General features: G+C 36.3%; 1 protein-coding gene across 1 annotated transcript; it reads left to right on the top strand.

The window, feature by feature from the left end:
* Positions 1–5,280: 5,280 nt before the first annotated feature.
* Hsc70-1 (Heat shock protein 70 cognate 1) lies at positions 5,281–21,986 on the top strand. The gene is made up of 3 exons (XM_067789188.1): positions 5,281–5,771; positions 8,816–9,094; positions 19,974–21,986. Exons 2-3 carry the CDS (start codon positions 8,890–8,892, stop codon positions 21,683–21,685), a joined length of 1,917 nt encoding a protein of 638 aa, XP_067645289.1. The 5' UTR covers positions 5,281–5,771; positions 8,816–8,889; the 3' UTR covers positions 21,686–21,986.
* Positions 21,987–22,902: the final 916 nt, after the last annotated feature.

Here is a 22,902-nt window from a genome sequence, read left to right as displayed (position 1 = left end):
ATAGCAGCAAACTGTTTTATTTTAATTTTAAATAGTTAAGGGCCCATTACTGATACTTAGCATAGACTTGCCTTGACTTGAGAACTGTCACTTACAGTTCTGTTAAATGAACATTGCATGTTACTGATTGCTCAAAACTTATACTATGTTCAAACAGAAAAATAAATTGAGGCTATTTCGATTTAAATTGAGTGGTGTTCATACAACTCTATTTAGCTTACACAATAGTAATTTGATAGCTGGTTGGCTCATCTCTACAGTAACAACATATCTTTGTTGAGACTGTCAAAATGTGCGGGTTGGTATTAGGTGAATGGAATGGAATGAAAACATAAAACTTTGAAATTTTTGTGTGTTGTAAGAAAATGTGTTCAATGTTTTGGTTTCATTTTGATTTTGCCATCTTCTTTTCACAATCACTACTCAAGTGAAATGAAAGACATAAAATAAGCTGATGAGATGTGTCAACCATATATTTCAGCCATGCGTAACTGACGTGTAAATATACTCAATAAACACACTTTACAATGTTGCATTTGCAGTTTGAAACAATTTATTACGCATTTTTTTTTTAATTGGCAATTTATTATTACAATTTATTATATGACAAATTGCGTAATAAATTGCCCAAACACTATAAATTGCCAATTTGGTGTGTGTTTGAACCTAGTATTAGCAACACTTAACTTGAATTAGAAGTCTGTTGAATTTTGATTTTCTATCTAAGTTCTAAGTGACGTTTACATTTTGAGATGCCATTTGTTTGTTTCCATTTAATTTTGACATTTTGTCATACAAATTGACATTTATTGATTATGATGCCATATTGTATGCGCTAAGTGAAGTATAATCGTGGCTAAGTTGCCAAGTTTACGCCAAGTCAAGTCAAGTCTATGCTAAGTATCAGTAATGGGCCATTTAATCTCTAATTATTTTTCTCTTGTATTTTTCATTTCACTACTTCGCAAAAGAAAAATTTCTCCTAAGCCCTAGAAAATTTTCAATGCTGCACGGTACTGTGGGAGGGCTCTTTTATTCCCTTGAATCCTGCCCTTCAATTACGCAGCTCTCAAGGCGAATTCAGTACCAGGTGTGGTTGTCTCAACAGCTGATTGCTTCTTCTTGATTATTTTTCATACAGCGCCTTATACTACAACATCTCAGTTAATCGGAGTCAATGAGAATTTTTTTTTTTTGACTTGACATTCTTCTGCACGGCGAACTGGTTGAATTCGCTTTGCCATCAAATGGTAGGAATTCGCCTTTGCACCTCGTTAATTTTCTGTTAATTTAGCTCCCCTTGTCCGACGCATCGCTTGTAGCGCTTTTGTTATCAACACAACTTATCGGAAAGATTGAGTTGAAATACAGTCGGATATCCCTTCTGGCTGCAAAATATACAATAGCCATAGTTCCTGGTCACGAAAATTCCGTCGCCACTTTTATAGGCAAAATCGCGAAGGTTCAGGGCCCGTAATCTCTCAGGCACATAGTCGGGTGCAATCGATTTCGGCTAAGCCATAACACCATCGAAAAAGTGCCCACCCTAGTGAAAACCTTGAGTAGGGTAGTAGTAAAAACAGTTTTAAAAAAATCATGATTCTACACCTTTCCATGCATGAGTTTGGTGTCTACAAATGTACACATCCAGCTGAGAAATTGTGCTTTTTTTCAAGAAAGGTCTGAGGGTCAAAAAATAAGAGTTCGAATGATTTTATACACATAATCGAAGAAATTAGGTGTAGAAGGGGAAAAATTGAGAAAGTGAGCGGGAGGAGATTCGAAGGAGAGACAGTGATCAAACTTGGCGAAGAGGAGGGAGAGGCAAGAATATACAATTTTTTTTGCAGAGGCTACAATGCGTCTCGCCGGATTAAGCCTCGCGACGAGACTCTCCGAGTCTCCCTTCTTCCATGAAGGGCTACCCACCAAAACCTTGCCTTCAACGGCCTGCGCTATTCCCATTACCTGGAACGCTTTAGCATTACTTCGGGAAAGGGTCCGCGCTACGTAAGCTATATGGGTACTAGCACGCTAATGGGCTAGGCATTAATTTTCTCATTTACTGAGAAGTATATGCCTCACATATGTGCTGACCGCATCCCATCTGTCGCTTTGGCAGGTTATGTTATTTATGACACTGCCCGGGGATAGGTCGCCAAGTACCATTTCTACCCTCCTTTGCTGTTCGGCGGAATACTCACATGCGAAGAACGTGTGGCGTACATGCACAGTACAGGCAGTTCGAGTTTTCGAAAGTTGCCATTTCTGTGAAAATGGGTCAAGTAAAAGTCGACCTCTCCGCTTGGTGGTCTCAACTATGTGTTCAGCTCAGGAATTAGTTTCCTGGTCCACTTTCCGATGGTGTTGTTGCTCCACTGTTCTTTCCAGCCTCGAATCGATTCTTCTCGCGACTGTATAGCAATAGCAACTCTATACGCTTTCGGTCGTATATTACTTTTCTTTCCTCAACGAGCAGATATATAGGTATGGTTCTCGCAACGACAATGAAAGCTTCAGCATAGGCCGTGCGGTATGCCGAAGATATTCGCAGCGCTCTTCTGCGTTGGACCGAGGTGAGGATTATTTCGGCTCTTCCTGCATTTCATTACGTCTGCTCAGATTTCTGCACCGTATTAGAGTATAGAATCAGAGGCTATTGCAAGCAGCTTCCGTGTACATGGGTTTTGTCTGCCTGTGTTTGCCATTAATCAATTCAATTTCGCTATTGTATGTGCAGCCCTTTCGCAGGCTCCACGTATGCGCTCTGAGAAGGTGAGCTTACTGTGTAGATTCACCCCCAGATATTTCGTTGAACTTCGTAATTTCTATTGGCTGGTTCCCAACCGCCATATTACTGATATTAGGAATCCGCCTCTTTGTGAGTTTGACGATTTCCATTTTTGCTATTGCTAGCTGGATACCGTAATGAGCCATTAACCTATGTACACTTCGCAAGACCTGGTTTATTTTAGAGCTGTGCCAGATCGCAGCTTGCCACTGTTATCACAGCTGCCATGTCGTGCTTACTGGCATGCCCAATCGAAGAAGACTATCGTTAGTAATATTCCAAAGATTGGGACCTAGTGCCGAACCCTGGGCTACTCCGCTGGTTATTTTTACCTTTGACCGTGAGTGGTTTCATATATAAGATACCTGTCTGTGCCAAATAAAAAAAAAAAAAAAAAAAAAAAAAAAATGTAAGGCGCGATAACCTCCGAAGAGATCTAAGGCCGAGCTTCTCTTCCAATTTGCGTCGTGCTCCTCTTGATTTTCCCTACAAATTGGCCGGACGGGACCTACATGTTTTTATGCCGATTCCGAACGGCATCTGCAAGGCAGATGAGTTTTCACTGAGAGCTTTTCATGGCAGAAATACACCCGGAGTGCTTGCCAAACACTGCCGAGGGGCGACCCCGCTTAGAAAAATTTTCTTATAATTGAAAAACCTTATTTCTAAAATTTTGATGTTGCTTTGCCCGGGAGTTGAACCCAGGGCATACGGTGTGATAGGCGGAGCACGCTACCATCACACCACGTTGGCCGCCAAATATTGCACTTAAATCAGCGATAGGGTCTAGAAAATCGGCGTTTACGGAGCTTTTCAACGCCAGTGTCCAAGAAGACGTATTCCTGGTTCTTTTGCTGAAACTTGGTAAGATGCCCGACCAGCCATCTTCATACAGGCCACTTTGTATGTTGGATTCAATAGGAAAAATTATCGAACGTAAGCCCATGTGGCTTTTCAAATAGTCCGTTTGGATATCGAAAATCGAGATCCACTATAGATGCAAAACAAACATTTGTCAATATAGCCCGTGGAGCGATAAACGGAGCCCAAAGTAAAATGAAGCTCTGTATGATAACTAGGATATTAGAAATGCTTTTAACACCGCGAACTGGATGCAGATAATGACAGCGCGACGAAACTTTGGCACACTTGCTTATCTGCTCAGAATCATTGGTAGATATTTTGCGACGGAGTACTCCTTTTCGATACGGATGAGGCACCAAGAAAGCACAACATCACGGACGGTGTCCCTCAGGGATCTGTTCTAGGTCCAACGCTATGGAATGCGATGTATGACGGTGCGCTACAAATCTACCTCCCGGAGGCATGGAAATTGTCGGCTATGCAGATGATATTGTCGTAGTAGCAGTGGCTAAGAAATTTGATCTGCTCCAAGCATTATGTAATGGCGCGGTGGGAAGAATAAAGGAATGGCTGACGAACATGGCGCTGGAGATGGTTAACTATAAGACAGAAGAGGTTTTGACGAGTTCAAAGTGAACTGTGGATGAGTTTGTTCTAACCATAGGAGATTATCAAGGCTTCAAGGAATATCTACATAAGCGTGGGATATAGGAGGATCCTTTCTGTCCCTCCGAATTGGAAAGCGCAGAACATGTAATGTTTCACTTACGGCGAAAGACCCTATGTACACAAAGTTTTTGGAGGGGAGCCTTCCATTGCGAATTTAGTTCACCGAATGTGCGGGCAAATAGATTGTTGGACTGCTGTGAGCAAGATGGCCTTTATAGTTATGACGAAATTGATGCATGCTGAAGGGGGGCGCAGAGAAATAAGCATACGAAGTAGTGGCGACTAGATCGCCTTTCCCCCTCGTGACGTTATGCCTAACGGCAGTTCAACGGGGTGCGGACACATGATCAGGATTAGCATAGTAAAATTGAGGGTAGTGCGCTACTCCAACGTCCAATAATACAAAAAAAATACCTGTCTCTCAGACAGTCCCTTAAGATTTCAAGCAAGTATTGCGGTACCTTAAAAGTTCTTTCTAGTGACTCAAGCAAGCCGTCCCACCTGGCTGAGTTAAAGCCGTTTTTGACTTCTAGCTTTACCAGCAAGGCTATCGGTCTTGCAATGGGGCAAGCTGTCTCGACTTTTTTTGCTGTGTCTTCACACTACTAAGGTCATACTTCTGAAGAAATAGCACAATTTCTCGAGCTACATTCAAACGAAAACTCATAATTTACTTAGGGCTGGCGTGCACTATAAAAGGTACTTATTTGTTGCGTCTACAAAAGACACATATTCAGCTTCGATAAGAGAATATACACCATATCTCCGAGGTTGTAAGAGTAATCACTGAAACTTAAAGAGAGCCAATAAATACCCGAACACATGCAAAGAGAAGCCAGACAAGCATGCAAAATTAACAGCGATCGAGAAATTTGGACACAAGCAACATCGAATCGGTTAACAGACGACATTCGTGTATTCGAAAACATATCGAAAATATTTTTGAAAATATAAAATACGATCATTTTTAGTTCATTCATTTCAAGCAACGAACGAATACACAACACTTGTTGATTGATGACTTACTTTAGAACGGAAAAAAGTTGAAAGAAAAATAAAAATTTTGAAATTAAAAAATTTTCAAAATTTCACAAACAAAAATAGTGCGTCAACGTAAATTACAGCAACGATAAAAAGTGTTGAGTGTGAAAAGCAAAATAAATTAAGCTCCTGCAAAATTTTGGAAAATTTTGGTAAAGAAAAAAAAATCGTTAATTTTTTACGCGTTCGTGCAATTGTAACGCATAGGCGAACGCCGTCGCAGTGGAGCTGCAAAGGGAGAAAACCCTGGAGTTCTTACGAGTTTTAACCTTCGTCCTCATATTCCTCATCATATCTTTATACCTATACCGTTACGCTTTCTGAGAGTGGATAAAATATAAAGAACGTTGTAGTTGATTTCTTTTCGTTGAAAAAATCGAAGCAGTGGACATTTTGCTTGTAGGCGGTAAGTTTTGTGGAAATTTCTTGAAAGTTAAAATAAAAAATTTTAATACTTATGCAATTTTTTCGCATTCTTTCTGCAAAATTTGGTGCAACTAAATTTGGTTCAATGATATATACACATGCGTAAGAAGAAATAGCAGTGAAATTGCTTTGTACAATTTTGAGTAAATGTTTTTTTTCTTTTCATGAAACAACAATGTTATGGAATTTTACAACTAAATTACGGAGGAAGCATTTTTTCTTGAACCTCGTGAAAGTTTTCGGATAAATAGTGATTGCCATAACAAACGCTATAAAACCCAAATTCAGAAATTTTTTGGAAAAAATTTTAAAATTCAAATTTTTTTTTGAGTATGCATCTTTGTAGTCCGATTAATTTTTGTACAACAAAATACAAATTAAATGTTTCTCGAAGGTCGCATTAATTAAAAAAAATTTTTTCTAAAACAAATTATGAAAAAAAAAAATAAAATGCTTCACGCTTTATATAAAAGAAAATCGGAAACGCCGTTCGGAAGAAACAAAAACCAACACAGAAAGGAAAGAAAATATTAAATTATTTATGCAGATTTTGAAAAACTTGCATTTTCGAATTTTTTACTTAAACCTTTTCAAATTAAAAGAAAATTGAATTTCTTTATGATTTCGAATATTTTGAAAACATTTTTATAGTTGGTTTACATAGTTTTCGTTATAGAATTTATTAACTTTCTTTTCTAAGTTAAGTAGAAACTTTTAGCATTTTCGAATTTTTCACGGAACGTTTTCGAAAATGGTTTACATAGTTTGCATTATAGAATTCTTTAAATATTTTTTGTTTTGAAGTTAAATGGAAAGAGAAAAATTTAAAACTCTTTATGACGACCTTTGCATTTTCGAATTTTTTGAGATTTCCAAAGTTGGTTTACATCGTTTTCGAATTTGAATTCACTAAAACATTTGTTTTATTTTAGAAAAAAAGTAAAATGTTTCACCCTTTACGTATGTGACCCTGCCTATGAAAAGGTGGCTTATGACTCAAGAAAGAAATTGCGAGAAACAGTTGTTAAAGATAAACTATGCCTTTCTTCAGTTTCTTAGTAGTTTTCTTTTTTTTTTTTGAGTCATAAGCCAACTTTTCATTGGCCGGTCACATATATAGAAAAAAATCCGAAACGGCCTTCGGAAGAAACTTTACAAAAACCAATGCAACAAGGAAAGAAAATTTTAAATTCTTTATGCAGATTTTGAAAAACTTTTGCATTTTCGAATTTTTTCGAACTTAGTGTACATATGTAGTTTCCTTTATAGAATTCAATAAGGTTCTTTTTTAATTAAACCTTTTTTTTCAAGTAAAAACTTTTAGTATTTTCGAATTTTTCCCAAAACATTTTCGAAAATGGTTTACATATGTAGTTTTAAATATAGAATTCGTTTAAATAGCTTTTTTTTTGTTTAAGTTAAAAGGAAAGAGAAAAATTAAAAATTTTTCATGACGACCTTTGCATTTTCCTATTTTTTAAGTGTTTCGTAGTTAATTTACATAATTGTCGTTACAGAATTCATAAGCATTATTTTAAAGTGAAACTAACACTTTTCGAATTGGTTCTAAAACGTTTCCAACTTGATTTACATAGTTTTTGTTCTAGAATGCGCTGAAGTATTTTCTTAGTTAAAAAGAAAAATTAAAAATTCTTTATGAAAACCTTTGCATTTTCGTACTTTTTGAAAAGATTTTCGAAGTTGGTTTACATAGTTTTCGTTATAGAACTCACTAAAACTTTTTTTTTTAATTAAAAAGAAAGAAAAATTTAAATTTTTTCTTGAAAGCTTTTGCATTGTCGAATTTTTTGAAAAGTGCTTCGCAGTTGATTTGTATTGTTTTCATTTTTGAATTCACTAGCATTATTTTTAAGTTAAACTAAAACTTTTCGAATTTTTCGAATTGGTGCTAAAACGTTTTCAAACTTGATTAAATAGTTTTTGTTTTAGTATTCATTAAAGCATTTTTGTTCAGTTAAAAAGAAAAAGAAAAATTAAAAAATTTTTATGAATATTTTGCATTTTCAAATTGTTCGAAAACATTCTCGAAGTTGATTTACATTGCTCTCGATAAAGAATTACAACAATATTTTTTTTTTTTGAAATTGAAAAGAAAGCAACATTTTAAATTTTTCCTGAAAGCTTTTGCATTTTCGAACTTTTCGAAAAGTGTTTCGAAGTTGATTTATAGAGTTTTCGTCATATATGTAATACTCCTATATTGCTGCTACAAGCGAGGTACACTCACAAATATCAGAGTGCCGATATATTGCTCTTTAAATGTTTTTGTTTTGTATTCAAGAATCTAGTGTACCTAAATTTAAATTTTTTTTGGCACACTTATGCTGCTACAATCACAAAAAATTTGTAGACTGTCTTGTTTTGATTTCGAATTCAAACTCATTGCGGACATTTTCTATTAGCAATATAGGAGTAATACATGTATGCTTTTCGTTATAGCACTCATTAGCACCCTTTTTAAGTTAAACTAAAACTTTTTGCATTTTCGAATTGGTTCTAAAACATTTTCGAACTTGATTAACATAGCTTTTCTTCTAGAATTCATTAAATAATTTTTTAGTTAAATAGAACAATTAAAAAGTCTTTATGAAAACTTGCATCTTCGAATTTTTCTAAAACATTTTCGAAGTTGGTTTTTGTTCTAGAATTCATTAAAACATTTTTTTAGTTAAAGAGAAGAATTAAAAATTCTTTATAAAACTTGCATCTTAGAATTTTTTGAAAACATTTTCGAAGTTGGCTTACATTGTTTTCGGTAAAGAATTCATTAAAGTTCTTTTTTAAGTTAATTAAAAACTTTTTTTTTATTCGAAAACGTTTTGGAACCCAGTTTACATAATTTTCATTATAGAATTCATTAAAGCAACTTTTTTAACTTAACAAAAAAAAAAAAAGAAAATAACGAACAAATGCAAATAATTTTTACTGCAATTTTGCTTACACGCAAGTGTATTTACAAATATTTGTACATACATATGTATTCATGCCACATTTTGTCAATAGGATTGCGCGCTTTCTATAATTAAAGTAGCTACAAAAATAAGAACCAGCAAGTGCAACAAAATCTTTTCGACATTATGGCTAAAGCTCCAGCAGTCGGCATTGATCTTGGCACGACATACTCATGCGTCGGTGTCTTCCAACATGGCAAAGTGGATATCATAGCCAATGATCAGGGCAATCGTGTAACTCCATCATATGTGGCCTTCACCGATACGGAGCGTCTAATTGGTGATGCAGCCAAAAATCAAGTGGCCATGAATCCGAACAACACTATCTTTGGTGAGTTCAAAAAGCACTAATTTTCAACAGCAACAAATATCATAAGCAACAAAAAAAGTTTATTGTTATTACGCTCGCCTCCACCCACTACACAATATCACTACATCAAAATTATCACCATCACGCATGTTTGTGAAATGCAGTCAAATGTAGTGCACATAAATAACTGCATATTTACAGTTGTGTTCATATATATAGCAGTACAATGTAGACTAAATGTGAGACCTAGTTTTGTGTATCTTTTTTGAACATGAAAAAGCTTTATGAATGTCGCAGGTGAATATTTTGTTAATTTTCGACTCATCAGTTGACGATCATGTGAATCAAAGGCGAATTCAGTACCGGGTGTTGTTATTCCAACAGCTGATTGCTTCTTCTTGATAAATTGCTTCTAATGAATTCTAATTTTCCATACAACGCCTTGTAAAACAATATGTCACTTAATCGAAATCTATGAAAATGTTCTCTTGACTTGACATTCTTCTGCACGGCGAATTGGTTGAATTCGCTTTGCCATCACCTGGTATAGACTTGCCTTTATATGAATCTCTACAAAGTAAGATATCGAGGCGAATTCAGACGCGATTCGCCACAAATCGTAATGTCCAATCAAAAGATAATTTAACTTAGTTCATTTTACTGACTAGGACAATCCCAAGAGCAAGCAATCAGGTAATGACATGCTATCGCCTTGTATGGAATTCGCTGGAACATGCAGAATAAAGTAAGTACGCAGACTAGTAAGATAACAAAGACGTAAAAACAAGAAGGAAACGAAGGCGTTTATATCAAGATGAGGACCAAGATAACGAGGAAGACAGAAGGAAAATTAAAATTCAAACACATAACGAAACCGAAGATGTAGGAAATGACAAGCTCTTCCCATGACAGCCAGTTCTATATACCGGAGGGGCTTGGAATTTTTCCTGATCAAAGTCTGCCATTTCGCAGTAATTCCATTTAATTTCATATTTATATTCATATTCATATTTATTGAGTCAATGGTAGAAACCTTACTGACTAGATTTACAAGTTTTCAAATTAACTTAAAACTAAATAACTAAAATTAATTCAAGGATGAGATAAATTTTCTCGATAGTAAGACTCAATCCGTAATTTAAACAAAGGCCTGGGCATTGCAAAGTCAAGACTTAGCATTCTAGAAATTTTATTAAACTCTTCGAGACCTCTTGTGAGAGGGGCAAAGCTAAGGTAATTGGTTCTCAGAACTTCACCGTAGAATATATTATGAGAGCGTAGAGATCTACTAGGAACTAGAAAGTTTAACTGCCCCAACAGAGCTGAGCAATCAATAGTACCAGAGATAATATCGCAAATAAACATTAAATGTTGTACTGAACGTCTCACATGCGGTGGCATAACATTTATAAGCATGCACCTGTTTATATAAGGTGGTAGGGGATTAACAAAATGAAGGGGTAGGAGGGCGAATCGAATGAATTTACGTTGAACCCTTTCAATTCTAGCAGAGTTTGTGCTGTAAATGGGATTCCATATGATAGAGGCGTACTCTAATTTAGCTCGCACTAATGAATTATACAATATACTCCTAGTGTATGGGTCCTTAAAATCCTTCGCATAATGCCGTAAAAAAGCTAAATTAGCATACGCTTTTGGTATAAGATAGTTAACATGGTTAACGAAAGTGAACGAAGAGTCGAAAATCACACCAAGATCACGAAATTCTTTGACCGAGGCAAGATATGTATTAGCGATATAGTATGTTGACGTAAGCGCACTTGTCGATCTAGAAAACGTGATATGCCAACATTTACTACTGTTAAGTCTCAGATGATTATTAAAAGCCCACACATTAAGATCATCCAAATCTCTCTGTAGGAGAAATGCATCAGATACAGAGGTGATACGCCTAAACAGTTTTAAATCATCAGCATAAAGTAAATAATTTGAATGATTTAAATATAAGCCGACGTCATTAATGAAGATAACAAATAAGTGACTTATCTTGTTTGGTTGATTTTCCGACAGGGTGGATAAATGATGTATATTGGAACGATTTTCCGCCATCCCTTGTCAAATTTGGTTTTGAGACAAACCGGTTTCGGTGTTGTGCCATCTTCAGTGTCGATTTTCGTTCTGATCTGTTGTTGTCGGTTGTCCTGTATTTATAGTTCGTAGGTATATGAGCAGGTATTGTCAAATTGATGCTTGTGTATATTTAGTTATGTTTTTGTGCTGTGTGTTCATTCAGAACCGAGGGTGGTTTGCTAATCGATTTGTGTGGCTGACTGGGGTAGGTAGAAATCTGTGATACCTGCGGATGCCAGAATAGTTACATAGGACAAACAGGACGGCAAATAAGAACGAGGTTCAGAGAACATATTAGAGATTACAACAAAAAAATTCGGAATCCAAACATTATACCCGAGTCTAACTTCGCGAATCACATGGTCGAGAATGAATGTTCCCCAGCAAACATCAATAAAACAGTTAGGGTTCTGCACATACAAGAAAAGGGCCGACGTTTCAACGTACTCGAAAACATGGAAATCTACAAACAGAAAACATTCGACGGTAGAATAATAAACGAACAGATAAACACAATTTCTGACACAATATTCGAACCTTTAAAACTTGTTTACAGGAAACAACTTAATCACACAAGTACAACAGACAAACACACAACAACAAATAAACACAAAACAATTAACACCCAAAACAAAAAACCGACAAAGAAGGTCAAACGACTAAAATCACAGATTTCTACCTATTTTTGTTACAATTAATTACAATTAAATTTCAGTTTGTTGTTATGTCCATTTTAATTTTTATTTTATTAAGCAGGTAATTTTGTTGAAGAATTTAATTCATGGCTTGTTTGTGAGTTTGTTTATTTTTATTTTTATATTTGTTTGGCTATTATTTACTTGTGTACTAGTCATTTGTATCTATTTTTAATAATACGTCACTTGACAAAATTTGTTCTCTGTCTGTCGGACTTCTTACGTCTGCTTTACTTTGCATCTTTCACTAAAAAATATGTGAATAGACATGATTGCCGGTTTCTTAATTTCTTTTGGACCATCATGTGAGTACCAAATTCAAAAAATGTCATAACTCGATATGTTATGACATCGTGTGATTATGATCTGCTGTCATGTGGTGTGTGTAATCCCATGAGATGTGATCTGATATTTTTGTGTGCGATTAGTTTAATAAAGTGATACAACTGATTTGATATTTAACCATTTGATATAATAGAATATTTTTGGCTGGTATTAATCTAATAAAGTGTTATAGGATATGAAGTTAAATGATACAGCTGGGATCCTAAAAATTTGATATTAAATCATTTGATATAATAGAATGTGATGCGCTGTGATATCATCTCATATTTTTGGGTGGGATTAAACTAATAAAGTGTTATAGGATATAAAGTCATATGATACAACTGAGAACCTGCGATTGGATACTAAATCATTTGGTATATTAGAATGTGATGCTGATATCACAATCATCTGATATACATCTGAAATCCTGCGATTTGATATTATTTCATTTGATATAATAGAATGTGATGCGCTGTGATATCATCTCATATTTTTGGGTTGGACTAGTATTAATGTATAGTGTTATAACATATAGGATATACAGTCATATGATACAACTGAGGACCTGCGATTGGATACTAAATCATTTGGTATATTAGAATGTGATGCGCTGTGATATCATCTGTAATTTTTGGGCGCGACTAGTCGAATAAAGTGCTAAGTGTCAGGATATGAAGTCCTATGATACATCTGATTTCCTGCGATTTGATATTAAATCATTTTTATAATAGAATGCGATGCCCCGTGAGATCATCTGATATTTATGGGTGAGGTTAGTATAATAAAGTGTTATTGGATATAACGTAGATCTTGCGATTTGATATCAAATTATTTGGTATATTAGAATGTGATGCGCCGTGATATCATCTGATATTTTTGGGTGGGACTAGTATATATGTATAATGTTATAATATATAGGATATAAAGTCATATGACATACAACTGAGAACCTGAGATTGGATACTAAATAATTTGGTATATTCGAATGTGATGCGCTGTTATATCATCTGATATTTTTTGGTGGAACTAGTCTAATAAAGTGTTATAGGATATGAAGTTAAATGATACAGCTGAGATCCTGCGATTTGATATTAAATCAGTTTTATAATATAATGTGATGCGCAGTGATATCATCTGATATTTTTTGGTGGGACTAGTCCAATAAAGTGTTATAGGATATGAAGTTAAATGATACAGCTGAGATCCTGCGATTTGATGTTAAATCATTTCATATAATAGAATGTGGTGCTCTGTGATATCATCTGATATTTTTTGGTGGGACTTGTCCAATAAAGTGTTATAGGATATAAAGTCATACGATACATCTGAGAACCTGGGATTGGATATTAAATCATTTCATATAATAGAATGTGACGAGCTGTGATATCATCTGATATTTTTGGGTGGGACAAATATAATAAAGTGTTATAGGATATAAAGTTGTTTGCGGGGGGAATGTGGCACCCGGGTCGTGGGGCGCGATCGCACGCAAATAAAGCAATAAAAAGAAGAATTAGTACCGAGTAATTACAATTTCGTTATAAAATATAAATTTATTTATAATATATAAAAAGGAATTAGCGACGAGCTACAATCTCTGTTTACACTCACAAACTTCCTGTTCGTCAGGAAAGTTAAATACTTCACAATATAATAGCGATTCCGATTTAATTGCAAATATAAATTAAGTGATAATGGCAAGGTGTGAAATTATACAAGATTGATGCACTTGGCAATTCACACTTTAAAAAACAATTCAAAGTTTAACCTTCACACTTAGGAAATCGGTAAAATTAAGTATAACTCGAAATGAAAAAAAGTTAGGTAACTCACCTGTGAGATAGCTGCTGGCGCTGGAACGTTCTAAAACAGAAGAAAGAGCCAAGACCGCGAACAAGTCCGCGGCACCTGCCGATAGCTAACTTTCGTTGAGTTTTTCCCCTTCAAAGTTAGCTCTCGGCTGGTGTTAGCCGTTACCGGTATTAATAATAAATAACTAATGTGCGTGTTAGGGTGGTCCGAAATATTTAGGCTGGTGGACTAAACAAAAGTCATATGATACAGCTGAGATCCTGCGATTTGATATTAAATCATTTGATATATGATTTTTTGTGTGGAATTAGTATAATAAAGTGTTATAGGATACAACTGAGATCTTGCAATTTAATATCATGTGATTTGATATTAAAACATACGTTATAATGTAATGTGATGCGCAGTGATATAATCTATCCAAATTTGATGAAGGTTGATTTTGTCACTGGTGAAGCGAATATATTTGCCCAAACGAATGGTTTCAGATTTGATTCGCCATACCCCTGGCCTTGCAAACTACCCCTACAGCAGCATTATATGACTTTCTGCGTATCGCAACTGCAGACCCAATGATCAAAAATATTGCGCTAGTAACTGCAAGGCTTAAGGCCAAGGGCCGCTTGAGTTTAGGCTGTATGACCATAGCAATATAGCGAAATTAAACAAAGCGCGAGCAGACTACACGGTCCCGTGTCCGGAGCTTAGATCTTGGGGCCTCAATAGAGCCGGGGGGTTGGCACATGGGTGCGGAAATGATAAAACATACTATATACGTGTATGTCTATGGATCCAAAATAACGGAAAGGGTCGGGTCTGCTGTTTACTGTGTCAGGGAAGGAATAAGTAGATCACACCGGCCAGATCACTTCAGTGTCTTTCAGGCGGAAATTGTAGCCGTGAAGAAAGTAGCAGAAATTCTGGAGGAATCGTGCCTAAGCTACAGTAGCGTCAATATGTATATTGATAGTCAGCCGGCAATTAAGGCTATAATCTCACACAGTACTACACCAAGAAGTATCCTAGCATACAAAGAAGCATTTTAAAGATTTCGCTGAGGCTGAACCATACATCAACACTGGGTTACCGTTTATCAGGGTACAGAATGTAACCAAAAGGCCGATGATTTGGCAAAGGAAGGTGTAGCACTCGATGGATCATAGCTAGGCGTCCCAATCCGTTTTGGAGAAATCTAAGGGAGACAGGTGCAGCATATAATCCATCAAGCAAGAAAGGCGTGGACAGAAGGCGGGACTGCAAAAGTTCATGTACAAATCTTACGACGTTAATCTCACAAAGTTTCTCATATCTCTAAAGAGAGGCTCACGATTGGCATACTAACTGTACACTGCCCTCTGTCGTCACATGCTTTTAAGTTCGGCCTCGTCAATAACAGCAGATGTAGGAAGTGCAAACTGCAGAAAGAAACGGCTGAGCACGTTCTATGTTCGTGTCCTGTCAAGGCAAAAACTTGTCTCAAGATATTTGATGTTGCATTGCTCAGGACTTGAGGTGTGGTAGGCGGAGCACGCTACCACGGGGACAACAGCCCAGGGGTATTCCAAGCCCCTAAGTCCCAGAGGCTTCTTCTAGGCCTTTTTATTTGACTTCGCTATTCTCTTGGTCTTCGTTTTCTTCTTGTCTCCACCATTCTTGTCCTTTTCTTAATCGTTATCTTCGTTTCTGTCTTCGCGTTCGTATTTGTCATCACTTTGGGTTTTACATTTTTCTTCGCATTCATACATTTCATTGTCGTAATCTTTGCTCGATTCTTCTTCGTATACAGTTTCGTCTTTGTGTTCGTATTTGATTTTTGTTGTTATTATGCTGCTTTCTGATTGTGTATAGTTAGTATATATTGGACTGATCTGGATTGGAGACAAACCGATTTCCATACCTAATGAAAGTCTTACATTTTTTGGCAGAACATCATGCGATGGATGTATCTATGTGATTATATTTGATGTCATATCATATGCTATCACCTCATATGATGTGATAGTGGTTGATATTTTTTACAGAATGTCGTTGACTTAAACAAATTTTGACTTGACCATTTGAAAGGGATACTTTGGATAACCCACACCCCTTCTAAACAGCCCAGTTATTATACTGCAATATTGTACAAAGCCTGCCATATCTTGATATGATGTGATATGGTATGACCTAATTTGATATGATTTTCTTCTAATATGCTGTGACGAAATGGAATACAAATCATGTCATAATAATAAAATAATTTCATATGTAATATAATTTAGTAGAAAGTGCTGAAACTTGGTGTTTCCTGATCTCATATTCACAGATTTTTCAGATAATTTCTTGGACTATTGGACGAATATTCTTTTTCAACAAAAAAAAAGTACCAAATTTGGTTTATTTGTACCAACACGGCAACTGTATATCTGAAACGTATTTACATACCCACTCTCATTAGTTCAAATCCCGGCTGTTTGTCACTAGCCGCATGTCTCCTGACATCTTTTCTTCTCTCCTTTATTTTCTATTTACTCTGATATCTTGCATACATACTTAGCATACATACTTATATCGTATGATTTCAATTTCGGACTTTGGAGGGGTTACATTTTGCAATGAGCTGAATGATAAAATAAATTTATTTTCAAATAGCATCGCATGTTGTATGTTAGTCTCGACTATGTAAAGCGACCTAAATTTCGCTTCACAAAAATTTTACTAGAAAATACTCATTCAAGGAATTTACATACGTTATTTAGCAAATTTTTACACCGTGGGCTATGGCTATTCGACGAATTTGGGATGTTTCCTCATTGCACTCAAACTTAGGTCTTGATCTAACGTAACCGCCATCATCATGTCACTTTTCAGTTGCCTACACAGTCCAAAGTAGCACTTGATGGCAAAGGTGATTTGGCTAGATTTTTAGGCTGATTTTGTGTTTTGTGAAAACCAAGTCCTTTACAGTCCCGAATTTATATCTGTCAGCAGTAACGTGGCTACCAAGGTGCGAGTGCCCTGATTCTTTTTTGGACGACAGCAAGTACTTCGTCCTGGACTTATTTATCGCAAGGCCCACTTTTTTACTATTAGTCCGGAGAAGGCAAGGCTGCAACGAATAAAAGCCCAAAGGCTTAGCTGGCTAGGTCATGTTATGCAAATTCATTTTCAATTCTTCCCTTTAGATGGCTTAATACAAGTTACGCACGTAATATCCAAATGTGAAAGGCAATGGTCAGAGATTTGGTATGGCAAGAGAGAGAACTCTTCCATAATTCAGTCAGTATTGTGTACATTGGGCTGGGTCGATTTGTATGGAATAAAGTTAACCGATATCGCCCCATCGATTTTTCGATAGAATTTGGGCTCAGGAGAAAAAGTTCGCCATCGTTTTTAGCGGACATTTTTGGTTCGGAGAGGGTATACATGAACATTTTTTTGTAGGTTATGAAAAAACCCTTAAAAATCAAAAAAAAAAAAAAATTTCGCAGGCTCGGAAATTATTATTTTTTGTATGCGTAGTGGAACTTTTTTTCCTGGCGCGATATCGGTTAATAAATCGACCCAGTCTAGTGTATATACTATAAATCGTCGCGAAAGAGATCGAGGGGTTAAGCTTCCGTACAGAAATGGAGCGGACTTAACTCAATCGATAGCTGTTATAGAATAATGCTGTTTCATATGTCAGTTTCCTATTTTCAGCACTGAATTGCAGGATATGATATAGTTACAACAAAAAGATCAAGAAAGCTCCTTCTTATAGTTGAGAAAGGCACCACCCTATGACACCACATACTTTATTATTCTGGGTTTATTCGGTCTTCTACGCGTCTCACTCTATTATATTATTTGTTGGGAGATCGCAACAAGTCTGTAAAGCAAGCTCTGAAGTTTTTTATCAGCTCTTTAGCTTGAAATAACGTTAAACCTTCACAAGCCCCAAAACGCTTACAATATTTATCTCCTATTTGGTACTCACTTGGACGCACATTATATGTACCAAAATCGAGTTTTGCGACGGCGATTTTTAGAAGTTAGGAGCTTATGCAATGTTTTCGTGCAATATTAACGATAAATTCTTTTTTATATATTGAAATGTTGTGCAGTTTTTAGAACCAAACTCTTCTTCCAATCACAAGCGTTTTGTCATAAGTTCTCTTAGTACACTTGGGGTATTCACGTACATATGTCTGTTTTGCACGGAATATGGTTTCGTGCCCTTAGCCGGGAATTATTTTTAAGCAGATAAATTGATTATCGGGCTGACATGAATACCCCAACCGGGGCTTATATTCCTTTCTCTACATTTTCTTTCATCCTTCATATATATTATGTACTAAACACTGTGTTAGTTCTAATACAAACAAAAAATTTTCTTGTGCTCTCATTTCAGTTCTGTAAATCCAAAGAGGTCCCTGCCCTTCAATCTGAGTAAATATGACCTCTGCCTAGTCATGTGACTAATAATTTTAAATATAAAATAAACCAATTTGTTGTCAGCGAGGAAAAAATCGCTTCAATCTTATTTTATGTACTAAAGTTCCGTATATGTTTGTTTGTATGTACATATATAATAAAATGTTAAGCCTTCAGTAAAAATTAAAAATCAGCTGTTTCTATTTCTATAATTTCATTTTCTCACTCTCGCTCGCTATGCATCTGCCTCTCTCATTAGTCAAGGCAAATTCTGTACAAGGTGGTGTTATCCCATCAGCTGATCTTGCGGTTTTAATGGCAAAATTGGGTACAAGATGTCAGTTAATACAGAGACGTAAATTTACAGAGAATACCCCACGACGGACATCAAGAGGAATTGTCAAACTGGTGGTATGTAATTCACCACATTATCTACTTGAAGATTAGCAAAAAAACGCGGTGTTTGTTGAAATTTCAAAAAAAAAAAAGTTATTGAAAACGTTAAAAAATAGCCAAATTGTGTTTATTATATCAAAATAATATTTTTCTGGCGTTGGAATTGACGAATTTTATGCCACATTTTCCCAATGGTGAATTACCCACCCGCGATTTGATGCTTTACTGTTTCTCACTATTCGTTCTGTTGGCGGTTCTCTTTAGTTACACGTTCTCTGAGTTAATCACAATCAATGCTAATTTTCCTTTGACTTGACATTCTTCTGATCTGTAATTGGGCAAGGCGAATCCAAGGCGAATTCAGTACCAGGTGGTGTTATCCCATCAGCAGATTGCTTTTTCGCCTTTGAGCGAATCCATACCAGATGGTAAAGCGAATTCAACCAATTCGCCGTGCAGAAGAATGTCAAGTTAAAAGAAAATTTTTGTTGGGATAACAACACCTGGTACTGAATTCGCCTTGGAACTGGGTTGAATTTACTTTTCTATCATCTTGTATACGTTTGTCTTCCTCATTCATAAACAAAATTTACTGTTGCTCAATTTGAATCCAGTAGCAGTGATGACATTCAATTACTTACATATTATCGACCAATAATCGATAGATCTGAACACATAACTGTTATCGTTAAATTTCGATATCAAAGTGAAAATATTCGCTAAGAATTTGTAGAAATTGCTCACAGTAGAACGAAAATGGGCATGATTTCGCTATGCTTTGGCGGTCCCAAATTTTTTTTAAATCATAATAGTTCTGAAATAGTGGAGGAGCCAAACCGGAGTTGGCCGGAAATCAACTGATCTATACTTTTTTGCTATAATTTGAAACTTCAACTTCCGGCAAAGTACGATATGAAAGTACATGGAATTTTTATTTATTTTGTAGGTATGGCGCCTTTCCGCCACCTTGTATGGTGCCGCCATGACGGCAACCAGGCAAAGTTATACTCATCTCGCTTGTTTTTGTATGTGAAAATGTCGAAGCAAAAGTAATAAAAATAACAGCTGTGTTTATGCGATCACTTTCTATTTGATTCACTTTGAGTGCTCTGTTACATACTTACTACAATTTTATATTCACCAGGATATCATATTTTTCACATTTCATCATTTCTTCACCACAGATGCCAAACGTTTGATAGGACGCAAGTTCGATGATGCGACTGTGCAGAGCGATATGAAACATTGGCCATTCGAGGTGTTCAACGAAAATGGTAAACCTAAAATACGCATCGAGTACAAGGGCGAAAAGAAAAGTTTCTATCCAGAGGAAATTTCTTCGATGGTATTAACTAAAATGAGAGAGACCGCAGAGGCTTATCTGGGCAAGCCAGTTACGGATGCAGTAATTACTGTGCCAGCATATTTTAACGACTCACAGCGACAAGCTACAAAAGACGCTGGCGCTATTGCCGGCCTAAATGTGTTGCGTATCATAAATGAGCCCACTGCCGCCGCCATAGCTTATGGGCTCGATAAGAAGGGCACTAGGGAGCGTAACGTATTGATATTTGATCTTGGCGGTGGCACATTTGACGTTTCCATACTCACCATTGAAGATGGTATATTCGAGGTGAAATCAACAGCTGGCGATACACATTTAGGCGGCGAAGATTTTGATAATCGTATGGTGAATCACTTTGTACAAGAATTCCAGCGTAAATACCAGAAAGACTTGGCGCAAAATAAACGTGCGCTACGACGTTTACGCACCGCTTGCGAGCGTGCTAAACGTACATTGTCAGCTTCATCGCAGGCGGCCATCGAAATTGATTCGTTGTACGAGGGTATTGACTTTTATACATCAATAACGCGCGCGCGTTTTGAAGAGCTTAATGGTGATCTCTTTCGAGGTACAATGGATCCGGTGGCTAAAGCATTGCGTGACGCCAAAATGGATAAAGGCCAAATACATGATATTGTGCTGGTTGGCGGTTCGACGCGCATACCGAAAGTGCAAAAGTTGTTGCAAGATTTCTTCAATGGTAAAGAATTGAATAAGTCAATTAATCCAGATGAGGCAGTCGCTTATGGTGCAGCTGTGCAAGCGGCTATACTTTGTGGTGATAAATCGGAGGCTGTGCAAGATCTGCTCTTACTTGATGTTACACCACTATCACTCGGTATCGAGACGGCAGGGGGTGTTATGACGGTGTTAATTAAACGTAATACGACCATACCGACGAAACAGACACAAGTTTTCACCACCTATTCGGACAATCAACCGGGTGTGCTAATACAAGTTTTCGAGGGTGAGCGTGCCATGACTAAGGATAACAATATACTTGGTAAATTTGAGCTGAGTGGAATACCGCCAGCACCACGTGGCGTACCACAAATTGAGGTGACTTTCGATATTGACGCAAATGGAATTTTGAACGTAACTGCGGTAGAAAAGTCAACAGGTAAAGAGAATAAAATTACCATAACCAATGATAAGGGCCGTTTGGGCAAGGAAGATATCGAACGTATGGTAAATGAGGCTGAACAATATCGCAATGAGGATGAGCAGCAACGTGAACGTATCAATGCTAAGAATGCGCTTGAATCGTATTGTTTCCAAATGAAATCCACCATGGACGATGATAATATACGTTTGAAAATCGCAGATTCTGATAGACAATTAATATTGCAAAACTGCAATGAGACAATCAATTGGTTGGATAGTAATCAGCAAGCGGATAAAGATGAATTCGAGTATAAGCAGAAAGAGTTGGAAAAGATTTGTAGTCCGATTATAACGCGTTTGTACCAGGGTGGTGTGCCACCACCACCTAATGCAGGCGCTGGCGCAGCGGGCGCAGCTGGTGGTCCGACTATTGAGGAGGTCGATTGAGCGGCGTTTTGGTACCATACATTTGTGCAAACTGTGTGGTTGACTTTAGTGCGTACGCGTTTGTTCTAAATCAATTTAAATACACGATGTAATATATTTTTTGGCGTTGCTTTATTTGTCTAAATAACAGTTTTTTCTTACTTATTGTTGCTACTGATGCTTCAATTCGTACAATTTTTTTATTATATATTTTACATATCTATACATAAAATTTTAACAACATAAACTACATACATAAATTGTCTGAGAATTTTGGCAAACGTATATTTAATTAATAAAAGTAAATCGATTTTGTGGTTTATTGATGTCTCTTCATCTTATATTTTACTGTTGTATACTTTGAGGAGTAACACGTTCTTTACATAATTTGTTTTTGAGGATACGAGCCGAACCCGTGCGCATCTTGCGCAACGAATATAAAAGTATCTTGTCAAATATCAACAGAAATCAGCTGTTCTATCTAGCAGCTTTCGCTGCCATTTGGCGCATGGTACCAACTGCCGGTAATAAAGTGCAAATATTCACAATAGTGCCATAGTACAAATAGATTTATTTGTGTGCTCACAATCGTTTAGCTCGAATCTCTATCTACAACCAAAACTTTATTTATAGATCTGGATTCCAAATAAGAGCGAAAAAGGGACCCGTACATACAAACAGCAATTGTAAATAATATCGCTAGCTTAATGTCAAAATGTGCTAAGTCACTTTTTACGAATTTTACAGGAGACGAAAAAAAATTAATAATTTTTGAAATGACTTTTTTTTTTCAAAACTGTGAATGAGTATACCTTTGTTGAAATACTTTTGAGTGTAGAAGGTATGAAAACGATAAATAAAAATCATGTATGCTAACCCAGCAGCTATTTTATGACTTAGCACAATTTCCGCACTCAAAACAAATTTTTTTTCCTTACTTAGCACTTTTTAGTCAATATGGTTCCCCATCACTCCTCCCCTTTAATAATTGAAATATAACACTAAAACTATATATTTCACAAAAAATTCTATTTATTTGTCAAACTATTTCTAACGGTTTTGATCTGGACTCTTTTGCCGGATGGTGCGCAGACAATAATTTATTTTTAAATGCAAACAAATGCTGTGTTGTGTCTTATTCCAAAAAGACAACTGCCACATACTTTATCTACAAACTAAATGCTAAATCTCTTAATCGTTGTCAAGAGAGTAAAGACTTGGGTTTAATTTTTGACTCC

This window comes from Eurosta solidaginis, chromosome 5 (genome assembly GCF_040869045.1).
Source record: "Eurosta solidaginis isolate ZX-2024a chromosome 5, ASM4086904v1, whole genome shotgun sequence".
NCBI classification, from domain to species: domain Eukaryota; kingdom Metazoa; phylum Arthropoda; class Insecta; order Diptera; family Tephritidae; genus Eurosta; species Eurosta solidaginis.
Note: the sequence above shows the minus strand (reverse complement) of the source record. Positions and strands in the feature narration are given on the sequence as shown.

What these genes read in the sequence shown, in the direction of transcription:
- Hsc70-1 (XM_067789188.1), top strand. Translation starts at nt 8,890, where the DNA reads ATGGCTAAAGCTCCAGCAGTCGGCATTGATCTTGGCACGACATACTCA. An exon ending in TCCGAACAACACTATCTTTG is followed by an intron (nt 9,095 to 19,973) that starts GTGAGTTCAAAA and finishes TCTTCACCACAG; the next exon opens with ATGCCAAACGTTTGATAGGA.